Source organism: Aquarana catesbeiana, linkage group LG04, assembly GCF_042186555.1.
Source record: "Aquarana catesbeiana isolate 2022-GZ linkage group LG04, ASM4218655v1, whole genome shotgun sequence".
Lineage (NCBI taxonomy): Eukaryota > Metazoa > Chordata > Amphibia > Anura > Ranidae > Aquarana > Aquarana catesbeiana.
Genome location: NC_133327.1, coordinates 324,678,269 through 324,703,475, shown reverse-complemented (window position 1 = coordinate 324,703,475; position 25,207 = coordinate 324,678,269). Strand labels below are relative to the sequence as shown.

Below are 25,207 nucleotides of genomic sequence, written 5' to 3'. Positions count from 1 at the left end.
GTGTGTGTGTGTGTGTGTGTGTGTATGTATGTATGTATGTATGTATGTATGTATATATAGTATACAGACACACCTGCTAGGTCTAAAGACAATCCCACAATCTTAGCCTAGGTTTCCACTATTGCGACTTAAAAGTCGTGCGATTTTGCTGCGAGTTTGAGACTTGAAACAATGCCTGTGTATTCTTGAGATCCATGGCCCCAAGTCGCATCAAAGTAGTGCAGGGACTACTTTGAAGTCGCTGCGATTTGAAGTCGCATCGCTATGAATGATACTCCTTGGAAATCGCGGGGTATGATTTGTGGAAGCCAAGCCTTACTGATGGCTGGAGAGATTGATTGCAACGATGCCATATGCAGTTTTGGATCCTAATCCTTCTACTTGTTGACCAAGTCTTACTTTTGACTAAAGCACATGCAGTCATAACCCTTGTGCTCTAATGCGTCATAGAGGGAATGCAATGAGTTGGAGGAGAGGAATGAAAATTCCAATGGATTTCTTAATGCACAGGACCCACGGATCCTAAGCTCAAATTTACATCTAATTCTGTCAGCTGACCCTACTGGGCGACTTGGGTAAACTTGGGTTGAGGCGGACCAAGATTTTTGATACTTTCTCTATAGTTTTCCCAGTTTTTTAACCCGTCATTCAATCTTCATTACTTTTGCCTTTTGGCTATCTTCTGGTCATTGGTGATTAACATAAGAGCAGAGCTCTGCTTTCATCTTGTCTGGGATCCTGACAGTTTGGCTATCGAAGTGAGCTCAACCGCAGGTCACAAAATACTACTTAACATTAGTTTAGTATGAACCATCTTCATCTCCAGATCTATTCAATGTCCCAGAATCTCTGCAAAGGATAATGGTTTTTCTGCTGGCAGAATGGCACCCCTGGCTAATCTGAAGAAGCCTGTTTGGCTGGCTGCTTTTGAGGCAGAGGTACCCTTTAATGGACTTTAGTTTGTTTAGCTTAGTACCTGAGCATTATTGAATCGAGATCCACACAGTCAGTTTGGACAGAGTTAAAACATCCACTTTTTGCTTCTGATATGCCAACTTGCCATAGCAACTTCCTAGAAGCAAGCTAAGGCTGACCCATCTGGTCAGTCTGATAGACTTCCTGGCCAACTGCTTTTGAGGTAGAGGTTGCCTTTAAATAAAAAGCAGCTGTTTGATTAGGCTTGATATTGAACCATTAGTGACTGTAAGCCTTCTCAGTCCCTGCCCATTTGGCACTACCTCTGGCCTGCAAATTGGCTTGCATATTGGCCGACATACCAGTTACCACCAGTCCACTATGATTATTGTAGAGATTTCCTTGGTCTGCCTTTTCTGGCAGTTAAATACATAGTGGTTCCTTCAGGGCTAAAGAGGACCTGTCCCCTGTTGCAGAAGCAGGTTGACTCTCCTCTTCCTGAGAAGTGGTGTTGAGGGCTGGAGAGATTTTCAATCCATTATGCCCATAATGTGCACTCTTTTAGGATATAGAATATACCTGCCTGCCCTCACCTTAATGAAGGTTACTGGTCTCTAGGAAGGCTGATTGCTACTGGCCCACAGATAAGCTGAAAGACTGGAGCCATGCCTGGGAGTATTTGTTAAAAAAAAATCAGTAGCAACCACTACAAGCAGCAAACCACATATCCCTCTGTGGTGTACCACAAATAACAGAAGCAATTACACATTGCTAACAGGTAACGTGCTAAGGAAATGTAACTAAGCAGATCCTGACTTTCATTTTAGCATCAAGGTCAACATGTAAATGCATAGTAATAAACGCATAGCAGTCATTAGTACTGTAGCGTCGATGTAATCACAGGCAAGCAGTGCAGGTTAATCGTCATCAGACAATTAGCACTAGCAGGTTAAACCTACCTTAGACACCTGTACCGCAAAAGGACCATACAACAACCAAGCATTAATACACAGTAAGCCCAACCTGCAGGGCCAGGCCCTGCGTTAATAGGAAAGGCTCAGCACCACCTGTTATCAGCCTAAGCATTAGCAATACTACAGACCCAGACCACAACCTGTGAAGCATTGGTAAACAGAGTTGCACTATGGATAGCCAGTAAGATTCACATGTGTGATATACGCTTTCAGTGGTGCAAGCTAACAGCATACCTGCAGACAATAAGTCGAGCCTGTAGGGCCAGGCCTTGCTGAGTTAATGGGAATTCTTCAGCCCAGCACAGCACACCTGCTATCAGCATTAGCAGTATTGCAGACACAAACCACAACCTGTGAGGCAATAGTAAACAGACTGAAACTGTGGACAAGCCAGAAAAACTCACATGTTTGACATGCTTTCAGTGATGCAAGTTAACATACTTGCAGCAGTAACTGAATACTATGGATTTGTGCACCATGTGGTGCCTTACCACATCCACGCTTCGTGGCCAAACAAAGTCCAATGAATATCCATCCATGGAGTCATGATGAAGGAGCAATCCCTAGAGACCAGATGCCATCACCCCCCCCCCCCCTCATCCTGGATCCTGAGGGGGGAGGAGGTCTCCCCCATATAGGAGTTCTTACGGCCTGTACAGCGGGGAGCTCCGTCACAGGAGAGGCTTGAACCTGTGCGGCTTGGGCAGATGAATCCGGCAAGGTGAGGGAAAAGAAAAATCCTGCTTTCAGCAGCAGCATAACCGGCTGTAGCAGTTAGGGAAAAGAGAATGCTGCCTGCAGGGAGGAGACTGACTTGTATTGTATAAACCGATCCTGGAATAGGGCAGGGGGCGAAGCCTAACCATATGCGTATATGCTGTTTCAGGAAAGCGTTTTCAAATGTGTAAATGAATGCAAAATGGCACTTACAGTAAAAAGTAGGGTTGTCCCGATACCGATACTAGTATCGGTATCGGCACCGATACCGAGCATTTGCCCAAGTACTTGTACTCGGGCAAATGCTCCCGATGCTTCCCCCGATACCTGAACTGTCAGCTGTGATCGGCGCGTGGGGGAGTTACAAGATTCTCCCCCAGCGGCTTTCACCAGCTTTAGTGACAGACAGCGGTGATCGCTCACAGCTGACTGTCACTGCTTCCTCCTCCATGCCCCCTCCTTTCCTCTGTCCCTCTCAGCTGTCCCCCGTTCTGCTCTTATCTGTCCCTCTCAGCTGTCCCCTCCGTTCTGCTCTTATCTGTCCCCTTCGTTCTCCCCCTCAGTTCCTCCGTCCTCCCCCTCCTCCTTCCTTTGTGTATGGATAGAGTCAGCTGACTCTGTCCATTCACATAACTGAAACATTGTAATCTCCTGTGATTACGATGTGTCAGTTTATGAATGGAGAGAAGCTGCGGTCTTCTCTCCATTCATTGTCAGTGCAGCTGACGCTGCAGAGAAAGGGACTGGGGAATCTCTATCCTCTGTCTCTTTCTCTGTCTCAAGGGGGAGATATCAGAGGTCTGTTAAGACCCCTGATATCTCACCAAAGCCCCCCAAAAGGGCTGATTAAAAAAAAAAAAAAAAACAATAAAGAATAAAAGAAATATTATTGTAAAAAATAAAAATTGTAAAAAAAAAAAAATAACACACACATACAACGTTCACCCCCCCCCCCCCAAAAAAAAGCAAGCACTGTTAAAAAAAAAAAAAAAAAAAAAAAAATGAAAAAAAAAAACACTGTCACGTGACATTAAAAAAAAAGTATCGGTAATCGGTATCGGCGAGTACTTGAAAAAAAGTATCGGTACTTGTACTCGGTCCTAAAAAAGTGGTATCGGGACAACCCTAGTAAAAAGGTTAAAGATGAATGCCAGGTATTTTATATTTTTGTGTAGTTGAATCTTTCCAGCGTGGACCAATGCAACTATGCATATACCATACCCAAGCACTCCATCTGGTAGCAAAGGGAAGGTAAGAATAGTAGCTAAGCAGCACAGTTTCAGTTTAGGTTGTTTGGAGATGAAATAATGTTTCAATGCGGTGTCAGTATGTCTACAGTTTGGATGTGTGGTGAAATTTGTTTGTGTGTTTATTTATTTATTTTTTTTTTTCCACTGTGGTTGTAATTATTTTTTGCTATTTTTAAATCTATTGCATTTGTTAACTGAATTTTCTTTTACAGGTACCTGTCTACTGTGCAAAAACAGGAGTGAAACATTTGCACCATAAAGCGCAGGAGTTTGATATTGGGGTATATTTTGAGGCCAACGGCCATGGAACAGTGAGTGTTTCTTTTCTCCTTTTTTTTTTTTTTTTTTTTTTTGGAATAATATTTATAAAGCCGCAAATGACATTTGCTAAACATTCACTGTAGGTGTATCATTCTGGTGCATGTGTTTTTCAAATTACAGTGATTAACTTCTGATGAATGTCACATTCACTGATCAATAAATATGGTCTTAATATGTTCTTAGTTTTTAACATTTTTATCTGTGTGTCTAGTAAATAAATGTGTTTTTTTTTTTTTTTTTTCCTCACTGGTTGAACAGTTTATACCTTACATGGGTTTAAAGGTTGAAAAAAGACATCAGTCTATCCAGTTCAACCTGTGGTGTGAGTGTGTGCTTGTGTTTGTCACTAGTACATTGTATATTCCTGTATGTTGTGGTGATCTTCTTCTTCTCTTCTTTTTTTTTTTTTTTTTTTTTTTTTTTTTTTTTTATACTTACTATCGACTCTTCCAATTGATACCACTGCTTGTGGATTGTGGAAGAGAATTCCACATCCTTACCGCTTTGACAGTAAAGAACCCTCTACGCAGTTTAAGGTTAATCCGCTTCTCTTCCAATTTCAGTAAATTGGCACATGTCTTAAATTCCCTTTTCACTGAAAAGTCTCTTTTCCCTATGCTAGGGTCACCAGCAGGCATGTACTGGCCATCGGGGCTACCGGGAGTTTCCCGGTGGAACGATGGCTCAGTGGGCCGGTTTCAGCGACCGCCTAATTTGCCTATTGCATCGTTTCTCAACTGGGGAGGTCCGTGGTGATCTACCCGTCAATCACTGACAGCTGGCGCCTGACGGGTAGATCGAGATTTAGCCAGCATGCAAAGTAGCGCCGAAAGCATCTGATCAGTTCTCATGTCACGCTGCTCCCTGGCGGCCCCTCCTCTCTTCTTGTCCATCCCCATTTGCTTGTGACATCATCTGGGATGGATGACAAGAGAGGGGCCGCTGGGGAGCAGTGTGACATGAGAGAGAACTTATCACAGACGCTTCCTGTGCTACTCTGCATTTGAAGTAAACGCTGTGCCCTGATGTGCCTTGTGCCCCAATGTCATGTGTCCTGATGGGCTGTGCTCTGGACCATCAGGGCACCTCTCCAGAGAAAATAAGTTCAATGTTTGTATTCTTTCCCCATAGCTGAGATCCTCTAGTCTCTTTATTAGCTTTGTTGCCCTTCTCTGGATTCTCTCCAGTTCCAGCACATCCTTCCTGAGGACTGGTGCCCAGAACTGGGTGGCATACTCTAGATGTGGCCAGACCAGAGTCTTGTAGAGTGGGACAATTATTGTTTTATCTCTGGAGTGAATCCCCTTTTTAATGCATGCCAATATTTTGTTGGCTTTTTCTTGCAGTAGCTTGGCTTTGCTGAGCCTGTCCTCTACTAGGACCCCCAGGTCCTTTTTTCCATCCTAAATTCCCCCAGACGTTCTCCCCCTAGCAAGTAACTTGCGTTAGCACCCAAATGCATTACATTTTTCAACAATAAACCTCATTTGCCATGTAGTTGCCCACTCCATAATTTTATTTAGGTCTTCTTGTAAAGTTTCCATATCCTGCTCTGAAGTTATTGCCCTGCTTAACGTACAATCTGCAAATATTGAGATTGATTAGTTTATCCCATCCTCTATATCGTTTATGAATAAATTAAACAGAATTGGTCCCAGGACAGATCCTTGGGGGACCCCACTTCCCACACCGGACCATTCCTGAGTACTTGCTATTTATCGCCAACCTTTTGGACCCGCCCCTGTAGCCAGTTTTCAATCCAGGTACTCACCCTATGGTCCATGCTGACAGACCTGAGTTTGTAAAGTAAACGTTTGTGGGGAACTGTATATGATATGCCTTTGCAAAATCCAGATACACCACATCCATAGACTTTCCTTTATCCAGATGGCAGCTCACTTCTTCATAGAACGCTATTAGATTGTTCTGGCAAGAACGACTCTTCGTGAATCCATGCTGATTACCACTAATGACACCATTTTCATTACTTAAATCTTTGATATAGTCCCTGATCCCCCTCCATTAGCTTATATCCTATCAATGTTAGGCTGACTGGTCTGTAGTTTCCAGGGATAGATCACGGCCCTTTTTTTAAAATATTGGTACCAAGTTTGCTTTTCTCCAATCAGCTGGTACCATTCCAGTCAGTAACGGTCCATAAAAATTAGGAACAATGGTCTAGATATCACCTGAGTTCCTTAAGGACCCTCGGGTGCAAGCCATCTGGTCCTGGTGACTTACTTTATGTTAAGTTTTTCAAGTCTATTTCTCATATGATCTTCTGTTAGCCATGAGGGTGCATTCTGTGATGTTTTATTAACTTTATAGTCTTGGTTACTATATCCCCTCATTTCCTTTGTTGAAAACTGAGGAGAAGAATGCTTTTAAAACCTTAGCCTTCTCTTTGTCTTTTGTAACCAAATTCCCTTCATCCATTCTTTATGGGGCCAATATGTTCTGGCCTTGCTTTTTTGCTGTTTATATATTTAAAGAATTTCTTGGGGTTTTTTCACTCCTTCGCTATGTGCCTTTCGTGGTCTATTTTAGACTGCCTTAATTGAGCTCTTACAGTTCTAATTGCATTCTTTTGTGTTGGAATGCTGACAATGACCCCTCAGCCTTGTAATTTTTAAAGGCCTTTTCCTTAGCTTTTATATGCATTTTTACGTTAGTTTAGCCACCAGGATTAATTTTAGCTCTGTTAAACTTATTTACCGTTGGAATGCACTGGTCAATAACTTTTTATTTAGTATGCTATTAAAGCACTCCCATTTTTTTTTTTTCTGTGTTTTGTTCCTAGGATTTTATCCTATTTAATAGTCTAGCAAAGAGTGCAGTTTAGGGAAGTGTTTTTTTTTTTTTTTTAATGGGGTATTCACGGGGTCCCCACCGCCTCTTCACTGAGAACCGAGCCGTCGATGGCTTGGTTCTCTCACCTCCCCGAGCGGAGAGATGCTGCCTGTCAGTCAGCATCTCTCATGCTCTGCTCCTCCAGGCTCAATGGAGCGCTGAGCTGTGGAGGGGCGGGAAGTGGCTGTCTCAGCAGCTCGCTGAGAGGCTGAGACTGCCATCAGTCCAGGCAGCTGACGGATCCAGACTTCCTAAGTCGGGATGATGCGCTGCCTGGACTGATTCCAGTGAAGTCAGTGGAGAATGGCCTTCAGACCGCTCTCTGCTGAAATTGGGTCACAGGAGTGCAAAACGAATTGTACTCCTGTGACCCTTAGGAGAAGCCCAGTCTAAAAAGCTCAGGCTGGACTTCTCCTTTTTTAAGGTAAAAACTGTCCCAGTAATTGTATCACTATGACTTGCTATGGGGGCACACAGAAGAGGAGAGCTGAGAGTGCCAGTGAGGAAACCCAGCATAGAATGTTCAGGGCCGCTCTGTGCAATATCATTGCACAGAGTAGGTAAGTATAATGTTTGAGCACAAAAAAGAAAAGATAATTTAGGCTTTACAAATTAATTATGCTAGTCTTGTGAGAGATCTACAACGCCTAAATAAATATATTCAATAAGTGTAGTTAGAGCTGGAGGATGGATGTGTAGTCTGAGTTGGGGCTGAAACCGCAAACTTTTTGTAAAAAAAAAAAAAACCCTCAGAATGAGGCAAACTGATGGCTATATCAATATTTTCACTCCTCCTATTTCCACTTGGTGTCATTTTCATAACCCCAAATGATACTTAGAATTGTGTACTTAAGGCAACATTATTATCCCAAGTCATCTTTTAGGACTGCTTACAGGAGATGGGCTCCGACCCACCAACAGGAAATGCATGATCTACATAAATATAAAAAGCCTAGTCAGTACCCAAGACCCTCAGCTGTTTCCTCTGGCAGACAGGTTCTCATCACTTTTAAAAATGTAGTTTTCTCTCCCTGTAGGTCGCCGTACTAGTGGCAGGGGCCTCCTAGGGTCTGTCTCTGTCTCGTCCTCATTACCTTCTTAAATTGGCCAGAAACAACTGATCAGTACGGAGTAAGGAGCACTAGGGGGCTCCAACCCTCTTGTGTCTTTCTGCTCTGGAAGGGTTTTTACCTGGGAATGTTTGCAGATTCTTCATGCATCCCACAGATACACAGGGCTGTATGTGTTCAGGCGGGTGAGATAATTTCCAGCAGACCCGTGATGAGGGCAGAAGTGCAGGTGCCATCATTTGTCATTCCACGGTGAAGCTAGCCCACATCCAGGATGGCGGGCTGGACCCCGCAAACGCACATAACTGAGGATGCATGGACATGCCTTACTAGTGGCAATGGCACAATTCCTGGTGGGTGAGTCAGCTGCGCCACACTGGAGCCCCATGAAGACTGACCAGGGGGCGAAGCTTTCAGCAGCTTACGAGGCACTTGAGACAGAACACTTAGTCAGCAGGCATGATGGAAGCAGCAGAGGACGCAGGGCCGATACCTCAGGCAGGAAAGCGAGCCTGGCCCTGTTTTTTTTTTTTTTTTTTTTTTTTTTTTTACTTCTTAGTGGAGGGGGTGCAAAGTTGGATCTTTGTGGGGAGGTAGTGGGCATTAGGCTGATTCTTTCAGTGGTTGTATGCCCTTTCCTTTGGGGTATAGGGGTTGACACATTTCCGGTTCCCAAATCAGTCTGACCGAGGCTTGTTCTATCTTTGTAAGCTAAAGCCTGGGAGGAAAGATCCAAGTGCAACCCACAACTTTCCTAAGAAAAGATGCACCTCGTGCAAGAATAAACATTCTGTCTACTGGAAGAAACTGCTATGCTAGGATTATACAGACAAACTAGTAAAAAAGGAAGCCACGGGGCTCTTTTGGGGATTTATGGACCGCCTGAGAAACGAGGTGGCTCATGCTTTTCAGTCCTTTTTAGTTTGCTCTTGCAAGAATCCTCTATGCAGAACCCATTCCCCAGCACCTCTAGTGAGGTTTCCGCAGCAGCTGTGCAGGTGGCAGATTTTGTCACCAAAGAGCAGGGCTCTGTAGCTGCATTGGAGGAACCCTCCACTTACATTTTGGGTTCAGTCAGAGGACTATTGCAAGGAAGAAGACACTGAAAATCTTCCCCACCTGGGACCTTTCCAGTGCTTCAGGCTTTCATATGAAAACCTTTTAAACCTATAGAAGATTACTCTTTAACATTGTTGACACTAAAAACAGTGATTTTTATCTCTGGTCTCAGGAGGGTCAGTGGAATCCACGCTTTTTCAATTTCAGACCCTTTCTAGACAATCGTGCTAGACAAAGTGATTGTCTCTGGACCCAGTTTTCGTATCCGCAGTTTCACTGGACTTTCACAGGAAGTCACAATACCCTTTTTTTTTGTGGGAATTGCACAAATACAAAGGAATAACAGCTCAACAAGACAGATGTTAGAAGATGCTTACTGGGGTACATTGGACGTACCAAAGATTGGAGAACAATGTCCAGTATGTTTGCTTTTTTCCAGACCAAAAACTGAGGTGCGGGTCTCTGAAAATACGATTTCAAGATGGATGTGGTGTGCCATGGGGCAGCCGATCGGACTCGTCCCCACCAACAGGAATACAAGCACATTCCACAAGGGCTATGGCCATGGCTTGGGTGGCAAGGCAGGAACATATTCCAGCCAGCTCTGCAAAGCCGCTACCTGGACAAGTTTTCAGATGTTTGTTCGACACTACTAGCCAGTCCTCTCGAAAGCTGTGCTGGAATGTGACTTAGGAGAACAGTTATTTTCCTCTTAACTCTATTTCCAGGAATCTTCCAGGACAGCACTAATACCCTCCCTTAGTCCTGGTTTAGTTAACCTTTCTACAGAAATAGTTAACAGGTAAATTACTCTATTTTTCATGTACACCTTTTGTTTTCAGAGCTCGATAGCTCAAGCTGCACACATGTGAATCAGAGCAGTGACTTGTCACTCTCTTGCTATGATGCATTTCAGTGAGATACAGCAGCCAAAAAGTCCAAGTTTAATAGTACAGTGTAAAAAAAATAAAAAAATAAAAACCATTTGTCAACATAATTGTATAATTTTGTTTTAATTACAGGATTTGTTGTGTGACCTTAGATCTTTGTAGATGTGCATGTGAGTCGACAGCAGACAAAGGCAGTGGAATGCCTTTGTCAAATTAATTTCAATAGCTTTCCCATCTTAATTACAAAGAGCACTGTATTCTGAGTGGGAAGGAGGATTATGCTTTAAGACAATTACAGAAGGGAGAATAATAGAGGATACGGAGTATAGTATTATGTGAGTTATACGATGGAAAAACTTTGTATAGTCCAAATATTAATGAAAAAGCAGCTTTTGTAGTACTGTAGACAGATACTTAGCATATTGTATATCTTTGGCAGGTGCTGTTTAGTAAGAATGCTGAAGAGCAGATAAAACGGCTGAATCGTACAGGGGCCACTGAAGACATTAGAAAAGCTGCTCAGATGTTGGAAAATGTCATTAATCTAATCAACCAGGTAAGTGTAGAAATTTCTTATTGACTACTCCAGTGTATGTTGCCAAATTGGCTACCGAGAATAGCTACATATTATATTCTCCTTTTTGGCTTAATTGTGAATGTATTTAGATGGCTAATTGTATTGTCATTTTTAAAAAAAAATGTCAATTGTATTTTTCTAGACAGTTGGAGATGCTATTTGTGACATGTTGGTTATTGAAGCAATACTTTCCTTGAAAGGTTTTGCAATACAGAAATGGGATGAAATTTATACTGACCTCCCTAATCGCCAGCTTAAAGTGACAGTAAGTAAATCATGTGAGACTGCTGTGTATATGGAAATAGAAAATGGGAGCTACAGTATCTCACAAAAGTGAGTACACCCCTCACATTTTTGTTAATATTTTATTATATCTTTTCATGTGACAACACTGAAGAAATGACACTTTGCTACAATGTAAAGTAGTGAGTGTACAGCTTGTATAACGGCGTAAATTTTCTGTCCCCTCAAAATAACTTGACACACAGCCATTAGGGCTTGTTCACACTGGACTAAATTTCTGACGCTCAACAAACGCTCCTATGGCGTTGGTATGGGCATCAGACAGGCGTCAATGAGCTTTAGAATGGGGCGTTTTACAAGTGTAAAAAATGCACACCTATGCGTGGTTGTGTAGCGTTTGAGCGTTAGAGTGCATTAAAACTGTTCCACAATGGAAAATGACAGAAATAAACAATTTTCAACGCGCCGCAACCTCACCGAAAACGCCACAGCGTTTGCGGCGCGTTACCATAGACTTGAATGGGAGGCATTGAAAGGCTTCAAACGCCTCCTGACTCGACACGAGGCTTCAATTTTGAAGCGGCGCTAACTCCTTATGCCCTGTACACACGGTCGGATTTTCCGATGGAAAATGTGTGATAGGACCTTGTTGTCGGAAATTCTGACCGTGTGTAGGCTCCATCACACATTTTCCATCGGATTTTCCGACACACAAAGTTTGAGAGCAGGATATAAAATTTTCAGACAACAAAATCCGTTGTCGGAAATTCCGATCGTGTGTACACAAATCCGACGGACAAAGTGCCACACATGCTCAGAATAAATAAAGAGATGAAAGCTATTGGCCACTGCCCCATTTATAGTCCCGATGTACGTGTTTTACGTCACCGCGTTTAGAACGATCGGATTTTCCAACAACTTTGTGTGACCGTGTGTATGCAAGACAAGTTTGAGCCAACATCCGTCGGAAAAAATCCTAGGATTTCGTTGTCGGAATGTCCGAACAAAGTCCGACCGTGTGTACGGGGCATTAGTGTGAACAGCACAATGTGCTGTTTATTATATCTTGTGCATAGGCTTTTTGAAGGCCTGCTCCTAATGCCAGTGTGAACTCAACCTTAATGTCTAAACCGCTATCAACAAAAGTGAGTACACCCCTTAGTGAAAATGTCCAAATTGGGCCCAATTAGCCATTTTCCCTCCCCAGTGTCATGTGACTCGTTAGTATTACAAGGTCTCAGGTGTGAATGGGGAGCAGATGTGTTAAATTTGGGGTTATCGCTCTCACTCTCTTATATTGGTCACTGGAAGTTCAACGTGGCACCTCATGGCAAAGAACTGAAGATCTGAAAAAAAGAATTGTTGCTCTACATAAAGATGGCCTAGGCTATAAGAAGATTGCCAATATCCTGAAACTGAGCTGCAGCACAGTGGCAAAGATCATACAGCGGTTTAACAGGACAGTTTGCACTCAGAACAGGCCTCGCCATGGTCGATCAAAGAAGTTGAGTGCACGTGCTCAGTGTCATATCCAGAGGTTGTCTTTGAGAAATGGATGTATGAGTGCTGCCAGCATTGCTGCAGAGTTTGAAGGGGTGGTGGTGGTGGGGGGGGTCAGCCTGTCAGTGCTCAGACCATGCGCCCGCTGCACACTGCATCAAATTGGTCTGCATTGCTGTCAACCCAGAAGGAAGCCTCTTCTAAAAATGAAGCACAAGAAAGCCTGCAAACGGTTTGCTGAAGACTAAGGGCATGGATTACTGGAACCATGTCCTGTGGTCTGAGGAGACCAAGATAAACTTCAGATGGTATCAAGCGTGTGTGGCGGCAACCAGATGAGGCGTACAAAGACAAGTATGTCTTGCCTACAGTCAAGCATGGTGGTGGGAGTGTCATGGTTTGAGACTGTATGAGTGCTACCGGCTCTGGGGAGCTATAGTTCATTGGGGGAACCATGAATGCCAACATGCACTGTGACATACTGAAGCAGAGAATGATTCCCTCCCTTCGGAGACTGGGCCGCAGCGCAGTATTCCAACATAATGACCCAAAAACACCACCACCAAGATGACCACTGCCTTGCTAAAGACCTGAGGGTAAGGTTGATGGACTGGCCAAGCATGTCCCCAGACCTAAACCCTATTGAGCATCTGTGGGGCATCCTCAAACGGAAAGTGGAGGAGCGCAAGGTGTCTAACATCCACCAGCTCCGTGATGTCGTCATGGAGGAGTGGAAGAGGACTCCAGTGGCAACCTGTGAAGCTCTGGTGAACTCTATGCCCAAGAGGGTTTAGACAGTGCTGGAAAATGGTGGCCACACAAAATGACACTTTGGGCCCAAAGGGGTGTACTCACTTTTGTTGCCAGTGGTTTACACTTTGACCTACGGCACTGGATTTTCCCATAAGATGCTTTCCAGACCCAAATCTAGTAAAATGTTGATCATGGAGTGCTTTCTAGATCCAGAGTTATTGGCATTCTCAGTTCTTGCCTTGACAACTCTGTAGGTAGGCCAATCAGACAGCACCAGAAGCTACCCCATTGCTCGGATTGCAGGGCATCTTTTTTTTTTTTTTTTTTTTTTTTTTACACTTCCACTTTTGCTTGTTTGTACTACAGAAGGGTTTGTTTCATACCCTGAGCCAAAGTTGCTTTTACGGTTATGTTTGCGGCATATCTGTTTATAGTACTGAGGGGGGAAGTCCTGCTGCAGTGGGTGACCCCAACTTACTCTCTACTAAATGTTCCAGGGACAATTGTTTTGTTTTGTCCCTCTTTTTGAAAGTGTTGTTGTCTGCAACATTGAAGCCGTTATTCTAATGGTTATAAAGTATTTTATAGAGATGGTCGTAGAGTTTTTTTCTTCAATGGAATCTTCAGGCAAGAATTATGTGCCGTTAAGGAATGCTGTGGTGACTCAGTGGGAGCTATATGCCTGTATCTAGGCTTTTCCTCCTGACACTTAACAGCTTTGAGAGGGATGGGCATTTTGAAATATTTTGAAATATTGGGAAATTGAAAGAGAAAAATCCCTTTTCATTATTGTGTAAGAGGCACCAGATATCGGCCGTTGCTCAGTGTTAAGAATCTTCTTAAAGCGGCAAAGATATGAGTAGTAGAGATGTGAGGCATTACAGGAAATGTCAAGTGTGCCGAACAGGTTAAAATCAAAAGTACTTGGGATTGTTTGGTCTTGGTTATTGACTTGGCATCGGAGTCCAGCGAGGTTCCATGATAAGCATAAGTAGCATTTGTAAGCTTCAGGAGTTCACCAGATTTGAAATGAGTCTCTTGGGGAAAAGCTACCTAAGCGCTTTTTCTTCAGAGATTACTGAAAACCCTGGAAAGTTTTTCATGAATGGAGCTCTTGTATGGAAACAGGTTTACTTATATTCATTGGAAATTGTCAGAGAGCTGTTAGGTAGAGCAGTGTTAAGCCTCGGTGGAAGCAGGGCTCTTCATTTACTCCCTCAATGATTGGGAGTGTTGGTGTCTCTGGCCTTCAGGTAGAGATGGCTGCCAGGGTGAAGGAATGGAGTTAGCTGGGGGAGCCTTATCTGTGCTGAGGAAGAAAAATAATGCAGGAAGCTGGTCAGGCAAGTGTAGATTGAACTAACGTCTGCCTTTTTAACCTGGGGGTGGAAAATGGGTGACCCCAGTGTTATGATGCTTCAGACTCCCAGATACATTGAAGCAGGGAATGAACTTGTAAGTTGGAATCTCTACTTAAGGCCTCATTTGCTGTAGCTGGTGCCGTAGTACAACCTGCAGTGGCAGCAATAGGCATCTGTCAATCCCTTTCGGGATGAATTCAAGCAGGTTATTAAAGTTCCTGCTCAAACTGAAGAGGCCCAAAGTTTAGCTGAGCTACCTAGGGCCCTATACTTTCCAGTGTACGCTATCAAGGATTCTATATATCAGGCGTCTCCCTTGTGCGCATGTTGATACACATGCGCAGGATTCTGTAGCTAAAGAACTGGTCAGCCGAGTTACCAGGCAAGAAGCTCTTGGCTGGGTTTCCGTTTCATGGAGAAATGTTGCAACCTTCTACTTAGATGTCTGGGGCAACAGCCTCCAGGCAGTCTCGATGGCCTCCACAGTCAGGGGCAAAGAGTAAGCCTCATAACCAGACACAGGGCTACAAAAAGCCCTGGAGTCAGAAGTCCACAAAACAGAGTCCCAAGGATTCCTTGTGAAGGGGTGCCCCTGCTCGATCGAGTGGGGGGAAGACTGCGGTGGTTTTCAGAAACTTGACAAGAAGAAATCCAAGACAAGTGTGTCCTCTGTAGTAGCCCTAGGCCAAGAGTTTCCACCATCGTGTTTTCTCCCTTCGTCTTTCAGGACAGCACCTGGAGAGAGCGCAGCTCCACCCACTTTCCCAGGAAACACTGCAGTCAGTTTCTTTAAAGACCGGACACTTCCACCATGGCCTCAGTTGTAGTGTTTCCTCCGCCATGGTGGAAGCGCTGCAGGGAACCAGGGGTGTGCTGCGCTTTCTCCAGGTGGTGAAAGTTAGGGCATACCGGATCGTTTTTTCTTCTTTTCCAAAGACAGCCCAGCATCCTCCCTGACGTGTGGGGGATTCTCCGGTGCCTCCTCCTCTTCATGCTCGGCGAGAGCCAGGCTGCGAGGGTCCCGCTCCTACAGACCGGTGGCAGGGCTGTGGAGTAGAGCGGCGTCTATTCCACGGGCCGCACGCCTTCCGGGTTCGGATGGCAAGCGTGTCATTTCCGACCGGGGGCGGGGCCTCGAGCGGCGCGACGCGGCTTCCGGTTCCGGCCGCTGGAACGCAGGAGGGGGGGGCGGTCTCCATGGCTGATTTCATTTCCGGCCCTCACAGCGGTGAGCGGCCCGGGAAAATCAAATAAAAGAGCACAAACGCCGCTGTGTGTCCTGTCAATAATGGAGGACGATCAGACGGCGGTGGCAGGAGCAGGAGCCACAACAATCAGCCAGGCTCAGGTAAGCAGGGATACTGGTCTCTGTCTTTTACTCTATGGGCATTTATAATGTTTAGTTATTATCCCTTCCCTAAAAAAAAAAAAAAAAAAAGTGGGGAGCCTGCAGATCACTTGGTCCTGAGTACTAAAGGAGGGATAAGTGATTAATTATGTTTTAAGGTGGATCTGTGGGGTGATTCACCGGCTGTGGAACAGATCATAGGTGTTAAAGGGTTAACTTCCTTGGTGGTGTTTTTTTCTGTGTTCCTTATACAGCATGTAAACTGTTTGTGAAAAATGGTTCAGCTATTGTCTTTTTTCCCTTGGGATATTGCAGAAGGCTAAGGAAAAGACCAAGCATGTCTCCCCTATTGTTAAAAGGAAGTGTCCCTCTTGTAAGGGGTTACTGAGGGATTCCTGGCCCAAAGTATTATGCAAATCTTGCATTACGGACATAGTTAAGGAGGAGACAGCTCCTGCTAGTCCTGCAGCTCAACAAAGCGAATTGCTAAGCTCTTTCAGGAAGGAACTGGCAGACACCTTTGAGTCCTTCAGGTCCTACCTAGATAGGCGTCCAACGGCGCATAGCAGTGTGGTGCCACATTCTCAATCCTCTGTTTCAGCATCCAGAGGGGGCAGCGACTCAGAGGAGGAGGAAAGTAACATTTTACTAAATTCGGAGGAGGAAGCAGAAGAAGTAAATGAAGCTTCTTCTCCTTCTTCTAGGTACAAGTTATCCCTTGAGGAGGTAGATGATTTACTGAGAACAATTCATACTACCCTTAACATCACAGAGGATAAGGCTCAGCTATCCCTACACGATAAGATGTTCCAAGGCCTCGGGGAGGAAAAACACAGGGTTTTTCCTGTACATAAATTCCTATCAGAGACCATTAAAAGGGAGTGGAAGGATCCAGAGAGAGCCCCCTTCTTTTCTAAATCCCTCAAGCGAAGGTTTCCGTTTGATGAGGATAGCTCGCATATTTGGAATAAAAAGCCAAGACTAGACGCAGCCTTTTCCCAGGTATCTAGGAATACTGACCTGGCCTTTGAGGACATGGGTATCCTTAAAGATACCATGGACAAAAAGGCAGACTCCCTATTAAGGAAGGCATGGGATTCTTCTTTAGCAAATTTGAAGCCTGCCATGGCCTCAACTGTGGTAGCCAGAAATCTGGAACACTGGCTGGAGCAGCTGAAGATGCACATTGAGGCAGGGACGCCTCGTAAGGATCTGCTAGATACGCTACCGGTGTTATCAAAGGCGGTAGGGTATATAGCAGATGCCTCAGCGGAGTCAATCAGGATGTCAGCCAGATCCACAGCTCTGATAAACTCAGCTCGCAGGGCGTTATGGGTCAAGACATGGACAGGGGATACTGCTTCAAAGACAAAATTATGCGGTTTACCCTTTGAAGGTGATCTAGTGTTCGGCCCTGGGCTGGAAGCTATTCTTGACAGAACAGCTGACAAAAAGAAGGCTTTCCCTATAAAGAAGAAGGTACTTCCGCAAGGCAACAGAAATTTTCGTGCTTTTCGAAAGACCCCAGATACCAAAGAGGCAGGCTACAAAAGGCCTTGGAAGTCTCAAAGAGGGAGGGGTAAGTCAGGAGTACTTTTTCGCCCCCCAACCACAAGCCCAAAAACCCAGTGACGGTCAGCCAACTGTGGGAGCAAGGTTACAGACCTTCTTTTTACAGTGGAAGACTATAACAAGCAGCCAGTTTATCCTCAGGACCATCTTGGAGGGTTACAGGCTGGAATTTTCTCAACCTCCTCCTGTGCGTTTTTACATAACCCAGGCTCCCCGAGACTCAGAAAAGTCACTAGCAATGACAGCTATCCTGAAGGACTTGATGCTACAAAAGGTGATAGTGAACGTACCCCCTGGGGAATTAGAACAGGGGTGCTATTCACACATATTTCTTGTGAAGAAACCGTCGGGAAAATTCAGGCTCATCCTGAACCTGAAGATTCTAAACAAGACTATCAGGTACAAGAAGTTCAGGATGGACACAATATTCTCAGTAAAGAATCTCCTGACCCCGGGATGTTTTATGGCTTCCATAGACCTGAGAGATGCATACTTGCATGTACCAGTAGCGTCAACATCTCAGAAACACCTAAGGTTTGCGATAAAACTGGGGGAATCTACCCTTCATCTCCAGTTCAGAGCTCTCCCTTTCGGGCTGTCATCTTCTCCGAGGATTTTTACAAAAGTCCTGGCGGAGGCCTTGGCCCCACTCAGAGTAGAGGGGGTATCAGTCCTGCCCTATCTGGACGATCTACTAATTTTTGCCAAAACAAGGGACCTGTTAGTGAGAGATCTGGAAAAGACAATGAGACACCTGGTAGGTCTAGGATGGATAATCAACGAGGAGAAATCAAACTTGATTCCATCTCAGACCATACTATTCTTGGGTTACACGATAGATTCCATCCAGGAGAAAATTTTTCTCCCCGAAGGGAAGAGGGAGAAGCTTCAGGAGGCAGTGAAGAAGACGCAGACAAATATGCCAATCTCCATAAGAGCAGCTATGTCGGTCTTAGGGCTACTCACTGCGACTATTCCAGCGGTGCAGTGGGCACGTCTACATGGAAGGGAGCTCCAGCAGACAATTTTAACGAGTTGGTCCTATGGAGAGTCCCTAGAAAAATTAATAAGGATACCTGCGCGGGTTCAGAGGAAGCTTTGGTGGTGGAGAAATCACTCAAACCTGAACAGGGGTCTGCTCTGGAGTTTTCCTTTGCAGAAAAGATTAACAACAGACGCAAGTTCCTGGGGTTGGGGCGCCCACCTGGACGAGCAGATGGCTCAGGGGAGTTGGACAGACTGGGAAGCCAGAAAGTCCTCCAATTGGAGAGAGCTGAGGGCTATTCTCTTGGGTCTATGGGCCTTCGAAAGAACAGTCCGGGGCCATCATGTTCAGGTCCTATCGGACAATGCCACAGCGGTGGCCTATATATCAAGGCAGGGAGGAACAAGGAGCAGGGCTCTGCTAGCCTTGGCACTCCAGATTCTAGCCTGGGCAGAAGACAGGCTAAACTCCATAACAGCGATACATCTGAAGGGAGATTTAAACCTTATGGCAGACTTTCTGAGCAGAGAAAGAGTACTGGAAGCAGAATGGAGTCTAAATGTAGAGACTTTTCAACAACTAACAGAAAGATGGGGAATGCCCCAAATAGATCTTTTCGCATCCCAAAAGAATGCAAAAGTAGAGGCCTTCTTCTCACTGAACAGGCAGGATCAGGCAGAGGGATTGGATGCATTAGCGCAGCCATGGAAATTCCAGTTGTGCTACGCCTTTCCCCCCTTTCAGATGATCCCCTTGGTCTTAAGAAAGCTACAGAAAGAGAACACGACTATGATTCTGGTGGCTCCTTTCTGGCCCAAACGGGCTTGGTTCGCAACAATACAGGGGATGGCGGTGGAACCTTATTGGGAGCTTCCGCTTCGGAAGGACCTCCTAACGCAGGGCCCCCTTCATCACCCAAATACCCAGCATCTCAGGTTGACAGGTTGGTTACTGAGGAGCAGATGTTAAAAAATAAGGGCCTTTCAGATAAACTGGTCTCTACCCTGCTGAACAGTCGTAAGGAGGTTACCAGGGCCATCTACTTCAAAACGTGGAAACGATTTAATAGCTGGTGTGCGATTAGGATACTTTCGCCACAGGAAATCGCTTCAGTGCTAGAGTTTCTCCATGAGGGAATGGAGATGGGGTTGGCAGCTAGCACCCTAAAAGTGCAGGTAGCTGCATTATCGGTTTTTCTTGAGAGGCAGTTATCAAGGGAGCCGCTTATTAGGTTTTTCAAGGCATTGGCCAGAGCTAGGCCAATACCTTTTAAGTTTTTTCCTAGATGGGACCTGTCTGTGGTTCTGCGGGGTCTAATCAAAGGGCCGTTTGAACCTCCAGAGGAAGCGTCAGTCAGGCTATGGTCGTTAAAAATAGTCCTGTTAGTAGCAGTAACTTCAGCTAGGAGAGTAAGCGAGTTACAAGCTCTTTCCATAAGAGAACCTTTTTGTTATATTTTTCCAGACCGGGTAGTGCTAAAAACTGACCCGGGTTTCTTGCCAAAGGTGGCATCAGCATTTCATAGGGAACAAGAGATAATTCTCCCTACCTTTTGTCCTAACCCGTCCAGTGCTAAGGAGAGGTCTTTCCATTCCCTGGACGTGAGAAGGTGTTTATTACATTATATAGAGATAACGAAAGATTTTAGAAGATCAGATTCACTCTTTGTTCTCTTCTCTGGTCCACGGAAGGGGTATAGAGCATCCAAAAGCACCATAGGTAGATGGCTCAGAATGGCCATCAGCGAAGCTTATAAAGCTTCAGGAGCAGAGCCCCCTAAGGGGGTAGTAGCCCATTCAACAAGGGCAGTAGCAACGTCCTGGGCGGAGAGGGCAGGGGCTTCCCCGGGTCGGATCTGTAAAGCGGCCACGTGGACAAGTTTCTCCACCTTCACCCGCCACTACAGGTTGGACTTGCTATCAGCAGCGGAACAGTCGTTTGGCAGGAAGGTCCTGCAGGCGGTGGTCCCACCCTAGAGTAAGTACTCTTTTATCATCTCCAGGTGCTGTCCTGAAAGACGAAGGGAGAAAACCCTAGTTAGACTTACCGGTAACGGTATTTCTACGAGTCTTTCAGGACAGCGCCGATGACCCGCCCTAAGTTTTGAGGTTGTAAGATGTGTTATTGCTGTGTTCTGCTTATCTAATTTCAGCATGGCTGGAGGTACTCTATGAACAACTGAGGCCATGGTGGAAGTGTCCGGTCTTTAAAGAAACTGACTGCAGTGTTTCCTGGGAAAGTGGGTGGAGCTGCGCTCTCTCCAGGTGCTGTCCTGAAAGACTCGTAGAAATACCGTTACCGGTAAGTCTAACTAGGGTTTTCTTAGATCAAATGTTCCCAAGGACCCAGTAAAAGTCCTTATTTCTGGCACTGGACCGATTACTGTATCAGGGAGTAATAGAGGTTCCCTGCATGTGCCAATATTTCCCGCTCACCAGAAGTTTCTGCGGTTTGCGGTAGAGCAGCGCCACTTTCAGTTTGTGGCCTTGCCGTTCAGGTTAGCCACCGCTCCCTGAGTGTTTACAAAAGTGTTAGCCCCAGTACTAGCAAAATTAAGGGGCCAGGGTATAGCAATAATAGCATACCTAGACGCCCGGCTACTGGTAGATCAGTCAATAGCAGGGTTAAATCAGGGGGTTCCAGAACAGTCAGTTATCTGAGACACCTGGGTTGGATTCTCAATCTAGAGAAATCATCCTTACAGCCGATAAGAAGGCTGCAGTATTTGGGCCTGGTCATAGACACAACCCAGGAAAGGGTGTTCTTGCATCAGGCAAAGGTCAACGCTCTAAGAGAGCTGGTCCTGGTGGTCAAGGCAAAGAAGGGTCTGTCCATTTCTTTTTTTTTTTTGTATGAGATTACTAGGGAAGATGGTAGCTTCCTTCGAAGCGGTTCCCTATGCCCAGTTTCATTCAAGACTGTTGCAACACAGTATTCTGTTTTGTTCCAAGCAGACAGATCCAAGCCTTGGATTATCCAATGAATCTGGCTCCAGAGGTATGCCAGAGTCTCAAATGGTGGTTGATAACCAGGAATTTACAGAAGGGGAAATCCTTCATTCCAGTTTCCTGGAAGGTAGCAACAATGGATGCCAGCCTATGGGGCTGGGGAGCAGTTCTAGAAGAGACCACTGTCCAAGGGAAGTGGTCAGAGTCCGAGAAGACCTTGGCCATCAATATCCTAGAGATTTGGGCAGTACGTCTGGCTCTAATAGCCTGGACGTCCAGGTTGCGGAATGCTCCTGTCAGGATACAATCCGACAATGCCACAGCAGTGGCCTATATCCATCACCAAAGGGGCACCAGAAGCCACGCAGCCCAAAGGGAGGTGGACCATATTCTGTCTTGGGCAGAGAAACATGTTCCTTGCCTATCTGCAGTTTACATTCCTGGAGTGGAAAATTGGCAGGCAGATTTTCTGAGCCGTCAAGTGGTCTCTACATCCTGATGTCTTTTTGGCCATATGCCAAAGATGGGGTACGCCGGATGTAGATTTATTGGCATCCAGGTTCAACAAGAAGTTGGACAATTTTGTGGCGAGAACAGGGGATCCACTTGGAATAGATGTGTTGGTGATCCCGTGGAATCAGTTTTCATGGATTTATGCATTCCCTCCAGTTTAGCTGCTACCATGGCTGCTTCACAGGATCAGGGAAGAAGGGAAGCCAGTAATCCTAGTGGCCCCGGCATGGCCCAGTAGCCCCTGGTATGCAGGGATCGTGAGAATGGCAGTAGGGGAGTCTTTGACTCTTCCACCACGTCCGGACCTGCTGTCCCAGGGACCAGTATTCCATCCTGCCTTATAAACGCTAAATTTAACGGTGTGGCTAATGAATCCCACATTCTAAAAAATTGGAAATGAAGCTGGCCTTGGCAGTGTTTTTCCAAAGGCCGCTTGCTTCGTATTCTTTAGTCCAGGCATTCATACAAGGGGTAACTCGGATAACTCCGCCAGTTAGAATACCCTTGTGCCCATGGGATTTGAATTTTGGTTTTATCTGTGTTGCAAAGACAATCCTTTGAACCTATACGGAATATTCCTTTGATCCTTTTTACAAGGAAATTGGTATTCCTAGTTGCGATAACCTCTGCAAGAAGAGTATCTGAATTGGCTGCTTTCTCCTGTAAAGAGCCATACCTAATCATTCACAAGGATAAGGTGGTTGGGTGCAGACGCAGCACCTTTTTGCCAAAGGCAGTGCTTGGTTTTCATCTGAATCAAGGTGTTTCCTTGCCTTCCTTTTTCCCAGAACCTCGTTCTGTAGAAATTTATTACATTCTCTCGATGTAGTGAGAGCAATTAAAGCCTGAAATCGACTGCCCAGATACGGAAAACTGATGTTTTGTTTGTGTTGCTGGAAGGCCCTAGAAAGGGTGAGGCAGCATTGAAATCTACTGTTGCGAAGTGGATTAGTCAGGCTTATGGCCTGAAAAGAAGGGTTCCTCCCCTTTTAAGATTAAAGCGCACTCCACCTGGGCAGTCAGTGCTTCATGGGCAGTGCATCACCAAGCCTCTGTGGCTCAGATTTGCAAGGCCGCTACTTGGTCGTCAGTACATACATTCACAAGATTTTATCAAATGGATGTAAGATGGCAGGAGGACACAGCCTTCAGGTGCAGTGTGCTGCAGGCAGCAGGATAGGTCCTCACGCCTGGCTGCGGCTATTTGCTTTGTCTCTCCCTCCTCTCAGGTGGCATTGATTTGGTACATCCCACATAGTTATTCCTATGGTTCTCTGTGTCCCGTGATGTATGATAAAGGAAATAGGATTTTTATAACAGCTTACCTGTAAAATCCTTTTCTTGGAGTACATCATGGGACACAGAGGTCCCTCCCCTCTTATTGGGATATGTGTATATATTGCTTTGCTACAAACACTGAGGCACTCCCGGTATGGGAGGGGTTATATAGGGAGGGCCATGTCCTGTTTCCTTTTTGGTTATGCCAGTGTCCATTCGCCTAAAGGTGGCCTATAACCCACATAGTTATTACTATGGTGCTCTGTGTCCCGTGATGTACTCCAAGAAAATGATTTTACAGGTAAGCTGTTATAAAAATTCTTTTGTACATAAAGGTCTGGAAAGAAGATGATGATGATGATGATGAATTCACCAAACTCCACATTTTTCTGCCAAGCCTTCAGCATCACCTCTTTCACTCCCCAAAAAGAAATACAGCGATAAATGTCTTTTGGACCATCTCTATTTGCAGGGTGTATTGGTCCTGCCACTCTATGGACCCTATTTATGTCAGATGTTTGATAAGGGGTCTATGTCTAGTAGTGCTGTCACAATGACCATCAGATCAGACATCTACAGTTTTTACCATCATCGACCCTCATTCTGAGTTGCGTGAGAGCATGGAAATGCAAGGTCTCCAGTGCAAATAATTGGGATTCCACTGTTGCTTTTGAGGTTTTGTAAGGCAGATGCCCTAGCATCCATGTGATGTGATGCAATTCCCCTCCATTCATTGTGACATTGAATTGAGGTCTGATCTAAGTGAGGAGAACAGGACTCCTATCTCCGTGCTGGAGACCACCATAAGATCACCCAAAGGGTCTGTGAGTCTAAGTGCAGGATCGGTGACATGTGTAATGACGAATCTCTGCTGGATGCTGGCAGATGAGTCTGGTTTTGCAACCTGTGTGCTATTAGCTTTTTTGCTTTTGGCCAGGTTCACTTGGCTGAATGAATAAGCTCGGGGCTCAGAGGTCTTACCCTAGGGCAGTGATGGTGAACCTTGGCACCCCAGATGTGTTGAAACTACATTTCCCATGATGCTCCACTACACTACAGAGTGCATGGGCATCATGGGAAATGTAGTTCCAAAACATCTGGGGTGCCAAGGTTTGCCTTCACTGCTCCATTTCCAGGGACCCCCCAAGCTATGATCTTGATCACTTTTCTCCTTTCCCTCAGACACAGTTCACTGGTTGTGTGTGTGTGTGTGTGTGTGTGTGTGTGTGTGTGTGTGTTTATCTCCCAGCATCAAACATTGGTTTCCCTCTTTTAGACTACTACTTGGTCTTCCGTTCCCATGTTTTGTTAAGTTAGAGGTTGTGACCAGCTTCGGGTATATGGTCCCAAAGATGGCTCTTAAGCTACATGCAGTGCTCGGCATTCATTTTGTTCATATTGAGCCTGCTGGCGATTATTTGCTGTTGCCCACCCCTTGGCCAAATTGATTTTGGGCATCCCCAAAAGTACAAGACTTCCTGTGTCCCTTAGTGGGCACCTTACAAACGTAGATAATGTCTGCTGCTGATAGTGTATTGTGGTACATAGTTTAATTCTTGCAGCACCGTACTGAAAGTGTATTTCTCTATTAAGGGGTTCATGGGGCAGCTATTGCTGAGATTGTAAATTACTTGCCTTGGGAAAACTAGCTTGTGCATACAGATAAAGCATGTTAATTTTCTAGGGATCATGGGTCCAATTAAGATCTTGCTGTTCCCAAACCAGCATGTTTTCATTCTGTTGGATGTGAGCCTCTCCTACAACATTCCTAAAATTGGGTCTTTTTTGTGCTTTTATAGGTTGCTGATAGAAAGGTAATTGAAACGACTGATGCAGAGAGGCGTACTGTAACGCCACCAGGACTTCAGGAGAAAATAGATGACCTTGTCAAGACTTATAATATGGCCAGATCATTTGTTCGTCCTTCAGGAACAGAGGATGTAGTACGCATTTATGCAGAGGCAGACACTCAGGTAAGATGTTACTGCTAATTCACTCTTGTGTGTATTTCATGATTTCTGTACTAAAAGTGTATGACTTAACACCAGGACCATTACTTGGATCAAAGCTGTGGTATTGGTAA

At 45.1% G+C, this 25,207-nt stretch overlaps 1 protein-coding gene across 5 annotated transcripts in view; it reads left to right on the top strand.

Annotated features, from left to right (window-relative positions):
* Window positions 1–25,207, top strand: part of PGM3 (phosphoglucomutase 3) — a 70,992-nt gene that overhangs the window by 43,807 nt on the left and 1,978 nt on the right. For 4 of the 5 annotated variants that reach the window (XM_073626868.1, XM_073626869.1, XM_073626872.1 and 1 more), the window contains 4 exons: window positions 4,069–4,167; window positions 10,486–10,602; window positions 10,766–10,888; window positions 24,924–25,097. In XM_073626868.1, the coding sequence (XP_073482969.1) occupies window positions 4,069–4,167; window positions 10,486–10,602; window positions 10,766–10,888; window positions 24,924–25,097 (513 nt within the window). The remainder of the gene's footprint in view (window positions 1–4,068; window positions 4,168–10,485; window positions 10,603–10,765; window positions 10,889–24,923; window positions 25,098–25,207) is intronic. The other variant, XM_073626873.1, reaches the window with a different exon arrangement.